The sequence below is a fragment of the Papaver somniferum genome, chromosome 9 (genome assembly GCF_003573695.1).
Source record: "Papaver somniferum cultivar HN1 chromosome 9, ASM357369v1, whole genome shotgun sequence".
NCBI classification, from domain to species: Eukaryota; Viridiplantae; Streptophyta; class Magnoliopsida; order Ranunculales; family Papaveraceae; genus Papaver; species Papaver somniferum.
In genome coordinates this window covers 56,287,556-56,295,551 of record NC_039366.1, presented here as the reverse complement: position 1 = coordinate 56,295,551, position 7,996 = coordinate 56,287,556, and the positions used below count along the sequence as shown (strand labels likewise).

The 7,996-nt window shown below is 36.1% G+C and overlaps 1 protein-coding gene and 1 long non-coding RNA gene across 2 annotated transcripts; one reads left to right on the top strand and one right to left on the bottom strand.

Moving 5' to 3' along the window:
* Positions 1-4,342: 4,342 nt before the first annotated feature.
* Positions 4,343-5,362, bottom strand: LOC113311973 (transcription factor MYB27-like). The gene is made up of 4 exons (XM_026560753.1): positions 5,227-5,362; positions 4,993-5,122; positions 4,801-4,901; positions 4,343-4,704 (listed from the first exon to the last, which is right to left on the bottom strand). The coding sequence occupies exons 1-4, from the start codon at positions 5,360-5,362 to the stop codon at positions 4,343-4,345; spliced, it is 729 nt and encodes a 242-aa protein (XP_026416538.1).
* A 1,340-nt stretch (positions 5,363-6,702) lies between these two features.
* Positions 6,703-7,513, top strand: LOC113309597. The gene is made up of 3 exons (XR_003340683.1): positions 6,703-6,974; positions 7,116-7,134; positions 7,449-7,513. It is a non-coding gene; the product is annotated as an uncharacterized LOC113309597 (long non-coding RNA).
* The last annotated feature ends 483 nt before the right edge of the window (positions 7,514-7,996 follow it).

The window sequence follows — 7,996 nt, the reverse complement described above, 5'->3', positions numbered from 1 at the left end:
TGATAATCTTGCTGCAATCAATGAACGAGTCAGTAATTCAGATATCATTATGCATGTATTGAATGGTCTTGGTCGTGATTACAACAATTTTGTGATTGCTGCTCAAACATGTGAAGTTCCCTTTCCATTTCCTGAGATTAAGGCGAGATTGATTAGTCATCAACAATGGATTAAAGACCAAGATGCGGAGGTTCAAGTTATGTTTGACAATCAGCATCCCACAACCATGTACGATAGAAATACAAATTCTAGTGGTGGTAATGGTTCTAAGAAGAACAATAATAAGAATCAGAAGAACAATTCTTCTACCTTCAAAAACAACACTTATTCTCAAGGCTCTTATAGTGGTAGTTCTAATGGTGCTAGAGGTGGTACTGGTGGTTCTAGTTATGGTGCTCAGCCAAATTCTGGTGGTAGAACTACATCTTCTGGTGGTGGCACTATTGATTGGTCTCAGGTGGAATGTCAAATCTGTATAAGACATGGACATTCTGCAAGTAGATGCTATTACAGATATACACCTGATAGGAACTCTATCAGTTCAGTGCAGAGAGCTTTTGCTGGTGTTGAGTTAAAATCTGATAATGTTGAACAACCTACTTCCTTACCTACTTCTGCTAGCTGGATTCCAGATTCTGGTGCTACAAATCACATGACTAGTGATTCCACTCTTCTCACAAATATTTCTTCTTATACTGGATCTTCACAGGTCATGATGGGTAATGGTAAGCTTCTATCCATATCTCATATTGGTGATTCCATTATTCAAACTCCACATCAGAAATTTCAACTTTCTAAGGTGTTATATATTCCTAGTTTGAAAGCCAATTTACTGTCTATAGCAAGATTTACTAAAGATAATTATTGCTTTTTGAACTGCATGATTGGGGTTACTTGATAAAGGATATGGTGACAAAACAGGTTCTTGCTAGAGTTTCCATTTCCAACAATCTATATCCTCTAAAGTCTCAACCTGTTGCTCCTCCAGTTTGTTTTCACACCTCCATTGCTGCTTCTTCACCAACTTGGCACAACAGGCTTGGTCATCCTGCTGATGTTGTTGTTCACAAATTAGAGTCTTCTGAGTCAATAAAGCTTACTTCAAAAGCTGTAGATTCTGTGTGTACCTCTTGTCATTTGCGAAAAAGTAAAAAATTACCTTTTCATTTTTCTAGTAGAGTCAGTTCTGCTCCTTTGAAGCTTGTCCATTGTGATGTTTGGGGACCTGCCCTTGTATCTTCTCTTTCTGGTTTTAGGTATTACATTGTTTTCATAGATGATTACAGTCGTTTTCATTGGATTTATCCAATGAAAGCAAAAAATGATTGTCTTGTAGCTTTTCATCATTTTAAAACTATCAATGAAAATTTGTTGGCCACCAAAATCATTTCTTTTCAAACAGATAATGCTTATGAACTAAGTAAAGGACCATTCATATTATTTCTTGATCAATGTGGGATATCTTTGAGGTTGTCTTGTCCTCATACCTCTCAGCAGAATGGTGTTGCTGAGAGGAAGCATCGACGTATATCTGAAGTTGGTCTTACTCTTCTTTTTCAAGCTCATATGCCTAAATTTTTCTGGTATGATTCTTTTCAAACTGCAACCTTTCTTATTAATAGGCTACCAACTAAAGTTCTTCAATTTCATTCTCCTTTTGAAGTTTTATTTTCTAAACCTCCTGATTACTCATTTCTTAAAGTTTTTGGCTCTTGTTGTTATCCATACTTAGGTGCATATAGGGCTGATAAATTGAGTCCTAAGTCTACATTGTGCACTTTTATTGGTTACAATTCATCTCATAAGGGATATAGATGCTATGATAATGCTTCTGGTAAAATATATACTTTTAGACATGTTATATTTGATGAAACATGTTTTCCCTTTTCCCCTAAACAACTTTCTGCTCCTTCTGACACTTCAGTCACCTCTTCAACTACTGCTAGTCCTGTGTCTATCTCTCCCTCCTGACAATTGTCAAACTTCTACTTCTGTTCCTACTGTAATGTTTACCAGATCAAAAGTTGGAACCTCTAAGAAGAAGCAATTTCCTGATTATGTCACAAATCATCATGTTATGCACCCAATTGATGCTGCTTTTACCTCATTACTGCATATAACTGAACCTAAGTCCTTTAAAAGTGCCATTAAGATTCCTTTATGGGCTACTGCAATGAAGGAAGAACATACTGCCTTAAGAGATAATGACACCTGGGATTATGTTCCATATCATCCTGGTATGAATGTGTTGGGTTGCAAATGGGTATATAAAGTTAAGATGAAGGCAGATGGGACAGTTGAGAGATGTAAAGCAAGACTAGTGGCTAAAGGGTATGATCAGTTAGATGGAGTGGATTACTCTGAAACTTACAGTCCAGTGGTTAAAACACCAACAATTAAAACTGTTTTAACAATTGCTATTTCAAGGGGATGGGAAGTGAAGCAATTGGATGTATCCAATGCTTTTTTACATGGTAATTTGAATGAGTGTGTTTTCATGGAACAACCTGAAGGGTTTAAATTGCCAGGGAAAGAGAATTATGTGTGTCACTTAAAGAAGTCACTCTATGGGTTGAAACAGGCGCCAAGGGCATGGTTTCAAAAATTCAGCAGCAGCTTGATTTCTTATGGTTTTAAACAATCCAAGTGTGATCATTCTCTTTTCATCTTCAATTCTTCTGTTGGTATGATGTTTCTCCTCTTGTATGTGGATGATATCATTTTAACAAGAAGTTCTTCCTCTCTTCTCTCAGCACTCACTACCTATCTTGGTTCTGAATTCAAGATGAAAGATTTAGGGGATTTGCACTACTTTTTGGGTATAGAAGTTACCAGGAATTTCAGTAACTCCACCATGTTGTTAACTCAAAACAAGTACACTCTTGACCTTCTTAAGAAAGCAGACATGGTTGATTGCAAGCCCAGTGCCACTCCAGTTTCAAAGGGTGCTAGATCTTCTCTTTATGATGGTGATCTTCTTCATAATCCTCTACTATATAGAAGTCTAGTAGGTGGTTTGCAGTATTTGACCATGACAAGACCTGACATAACTTATGCAGTCAGTTATGTATCCCAATTTATGCATCAACCAACCACTGCACACTTGAAGTTAGTTAAAAGAATATTTAGATTCTTAAAAGGTAGTTTGGGCTCTGGAATCACATTAGGGTCATCTGATTTATCTTCTATATCAGCTTATTCAGATTCTGACTGGGCTGCATGCCAGACACAAGGAGAAGCACATCTGATTATTGTATTTTTCTAGGCAGTTCTTTAATCTCATGGGCTTCTAAAAAAGCATCCTACAGTTTCCAGAAGTTCAGCAGAAGCAGAGTATAAAGCCTTGGCAAATACATCAGCTGAACTTCTTTGGCTCTCATATCTTCTGAAGGAGTTAGGTATTACTCTACATCAACCATTTTCTCTATACTGTGATAACAAGAGTGCTTCTAGTCTTGCCTGCAATCCTGTGTTTCATGAAAGAATTAAACATGTGCAGATTGATTACCACTTTCTTAGAGATCTTGTTGTGTCCAAGTTTTTGGTGATTAAATTTGTTCCTTCTCTACATCAGCTTGTTGACATCTTTACAAAGGGCCTGTCTTCTGATCTCTTTAATTCTTTGGTTTCCAAGCTCATGTTCTTTCAGCATACTGAGCTTGAGGGGGAGTATAAGAGTTAATTTGTATGATAAGGAGTCTGCCCTTATCTTTTATATGTGTGTACTTGTATTACTAGGTGTAACCGTTTAGTCTGTAACCTGTATCGTCTGTATACGTGTCTAATACTCTCTGGTCAGCTATATAACTATTCTGACAGAGTACTTTGTTACGTATCTTTGATAACTCATCAATACAATTTTTCAATCTTTTACTTTGATTATCTTATATATACTGTCTTTATCAACTTTTAAGATGTTTATAGATTTGATAATCATTATTCTTTTTATCTTGTCATTCTTATGGCACTTCTTGGTCCCCCATGTCACCAGTCGTTATCGTAACATGTTTGAATAGTCTTCTTTTGTTACTTTTCATGTCCGGAACTAGTCTCTACAAACACCAGGTTATGGGCTTCCAATTAAATATTAAAAAAATGAAACCATAATAGATTCTTGCAAGAACAAGCAGCTGAAATGAAACATGTCAATTCAAGAAGGTTAATAAAGATAAAGTACAAGTGAAGTTGGTCACCAACAACATGAGATTCATAATCATTTACTACGTTAGAATCTTGGAGCTCGTCTTCAGTTTTTTTTTTTTTTTTAATTACAAAAATGATTAAATTTGACGTTCTCACTCAAATTCAGTTCTCAATATTCTCATGGGGTACTCCAACTTCACTACCAGTTCCAGAGAGTGGCTGAACAATTTCCCCATATACCATCAGTCTCTCCAGCTGCTGGGTAACGGAACCAAGAATCCTCAACACTGCTCACATTCTGATCTTTAAACGTATCTGTTTGGTTGTTTGAGGATGATCCCGATATCCAATCTGATAACCGACTTTCATAAGGTGACATTGTAAATGGGTAATCCGAAGAAACAAAGACATCCTCTGACATCGTCATCTTATTGTCCTCACCAGACCCATTACTAGATTCATAGGTAGTAGTTGATTGAGAGCTTAAATCACTATCTTGTCTTAGCATAGTCTTTTCTGGCTTACTGCTCATGGCAATTTCTATCTCTCTTTGCACCTTCTCTGTTGAGGAAAAACAAGACAAAAGTTACAGTATAGTGTGTGGTTAAGAACTATATATATGCGTGTGTGTATGTGTATATATGTAACTATGTCTACCTTGTTCTTGTTCTTGAGCTCTCTTTCTCAGATGAGTTCTCCAGTAGTTTTTAATCTCATTATCAGTTCTTCCTGGCAACCTACGAGCAATTCTCGACCACCTAAGGAAAAAAATTCACTCGTTTTAGTTGAGAATAAGAAACAATGAAACCTACGAGATGAACGAAGTGTTAAATTCATTTGGATGCTTACTTGTTGCCCCAGCGTTCATGAAGTTGAAGAATCATATGCTCTTCTTCGATAGTCATCTGACCATGTTTAAGATCCGGGCGCAGATAATTCATCCATCGAAGTCTGCAACTTTTTCCACTCCTCTTAAGTCCTGCAGCACGAAAAGTTAACATTCATTAAGTCCATGTTAGACATGATTAATTAAAATTTTCAAATACCACACTTGTTTATTCATGTTCTATCTATAATCAATACCTGAAGCTTTTGCTATAGAATCCCATCGACGATCACCCATAATAGTTACGAACATGGCTAACCGCTCGTCTTCCTCTTCAACCCAAGGACCTTTACGAATTGTGTCGTCTTGCATGGAAGCATTTCTGTACACCATTTTGTTTGCTATCTTAATTAGTGAATGAACTTGAGAGAATTCAGAAGTGATACCTTCTTATATAGAAAAAATGGAGAGGAAAGAAAAGAATGATCTAAAAGAAGCGAATACGTGGTTATCCATATGTGGACAACACTGAAATCGTGGGAGCTCCACCAATGGTTTGCAACTTTGTTTACATCACTGTTATAAGGTCATTTTCTTATGTCTTTTGTGTTCGCTTTAAAATTATTATCCGTGGACAGAGAGAACTAGTTTGTTTTGTTTTGCATCACCAAATTTTGCAAAGGTTGTCTTTCTCTTCTACTACAATCTACTGTTGCTGTATTTCTTGTCTCTCTTTATTCTCTTAGTTATATATGGACGGGAAGGATCATTTTGACGACGTTATATCTTTGGTAGCTTTCAAAAGAAAACTAGAAGCTCTTTTCTGCATGGGCTTCTTATGATTGAATACTACGGTTCTCACAAAAAATTAGCACCGTCACCTGTACCATTGTCATTTTCCATTTTTAATTTTAACTATTTTCAATTTGAACTATTGATGAACTCAAACCGGTAGATGATAATAAAACTCACGAAATGGTAAAGCATGATGAAAAATGATGCCACAAAATAAAACTGCGGCACATTGTAGATATAGTGAGTATAACCACATCTAAGATTCCACTGTGTGTATATCAAACATAACAAAGTCATTTGAGTGCCAAATGAGGAAAGATTGCGACCAATAGTTCTTACTTTTTTTGAATATATTATTTGGAAGTTAGCACAGTCATAGTTTCACTACATTTAAATATATAACTAGCTTCCTGTGCTCTTTATGTTAAACAGGTGTCATTAAATTCTAATCGAGGTTAAGGCTCGCATTGACAATCAATGTCTTTGAAATGGAATGGGTCGTAATAAAGACCGCCCCCGACCCCCGAGTATATTTTATTGGCTAGTATCGTCGGTTTCTAATTAGAAGTTAGTTTAACAATATTTACAAATTCCATACAATAGTGAAGATCATCTTTGAATGTTTCCTAATGTGAACACAGAAATAATGATGGTGTCATCGTATCCACAAACAAACTTGCGATTGTTATAAAACTAACAAAATGATAGTAATTTGATTAAATTTGCATAAAGCGGTAAGAGGGGAAACTCTGAGCCTTCGAGCTCGTCCTTGTCTCTCATCATAGAGATTCCTATGATGATTTAAAAAATGCATAATATTAAAGTACGAAGATCATAAGTAGGGCTGGCAACGGATAACCGATATCCGATATCCATTTCCGAAATCCGACATCCTATAGGATTTTATCCGACATATCGGATATCGGATATCGGAATCGGATATTTTATCGGATATTTTCTCTTAACGATAACGATATTGGAATAGGCCTTTCCGTTAGGTTAATATCCGATATCCGATAGTCTAGGGGTGTACTTGTAATTTCCTACCCCTAGATATATGTTGCCCGCTGCCGACAGGGAGAACCTAATCGTAATCTAATCTTCTGAGTTCTAGATATTTTGGCAGTGGGAATTTTTGGAGGAGAAAACGAGGACTCGAGGAGGGATAAGGAGATTTGAAGAAGTTGAACAGAGGTCGGTGTGGATCTTGGTGAGTATGATTTTGTAAGTTTTTTGTTTATTTTCTTTGTTTCTCTGTTGATTTAGGTAATTGAAAGTGAGATTGAATAGTTGGATTTTGAATAGTTCGATTAGGGATTACTGATTTAGTTTTTTGTGTTGTTTGAATCAGCTGTGCGAAAATCCTCAAGGTAAGCTAGGGTTTCTTTCAATTGTTTTGATGTTTTCATTCTTGTATGAAGCAGCTTCAACTTCGATTTAGGGGTTACCGGTTTAGTTCATTTTGTGCGTGTGAAATGATATGCTAAGTTCCAATTATTGATTCTTCAGTTAAATGTTGGGTGTATTTTGGGTTAAAACTTCATTTAACCTCTAGTTCGATTTGAGATTTTGGGAAGTTAAAACATCTTATGTTGTGATAGAATTTGTCTTCAACGTTTGATTTGTTGTATTTTCTGGATTTCTTGGAGATATATAGGTAAACTGATGTTTTACTTGCTTGCAGGGCTGAAGACTGGTGCTTGTAACTCTGCAGCAGGATCTGCAAACACGGAGTTTGGAAATACCAAGGTCAGTGTGTCTGTGTGAGTGAGTATAACTTGTATGAGTTTAGGTAAAGGATTAGAGTTTTATTATTGGTTGAAATCGATAACATCCAACAGAGTTTTTCTATTTCTTGAACAACATGCTTTATGCTTTATGACTTTCATATTCTGTGTTTTACTAATACTTTATTCATGTTGTTCTCAGAATGTCTGAAAGTCATAAAGCATCCAACAGAGTTGGAACTTCAGGCAGTCCAAGCATTGCTATGCTTAAGTGATTGGCTGCCAGACTTCTTTGATGCAGGTAAATCTTCGTTTCTTTTCCTTTACTTAATTCTTTTCCATATTAGAACTGTAACAATATTAATATTAGATGAGCTACCATATTAGATGAGCTACCATATTAGAACTGTAACATTAGATGAGCTACCATATTGCACTTGTTCCAGAACTGTAATTAGAACTGTAACATGTAAAAGCATATTAGATCTCATACGCTAGTAGATGA

What these genes read in the sequence shown, in the direction of transcription:
- LOC113311973 (XM_026560753.1), bottom strand. Translation starts at nt 5,362, where the DNA reads ATGGTGTACAGAAATGCTTCCATGCAAGACGACACAATTCGTAAAGGT. An exon ending in TTCTATAGCAAAAGCTTCAG is followed by an intron (nt 5,123 to 5,226) that starts GTATTGATTATA and finishes TTCGTGCTGCAG; the next exon opens with GACTTAAGAGGAGTGGAAAA. An exon ending in AGCTCAAGAACAAGAACAAG is followed by an intron (nt 4,705 to 4,800) that starts GTAGACATAGTT and finishes TTTCCTCAACAG; the next exon opens with AGAAGGTGCAAAGAGAGATA.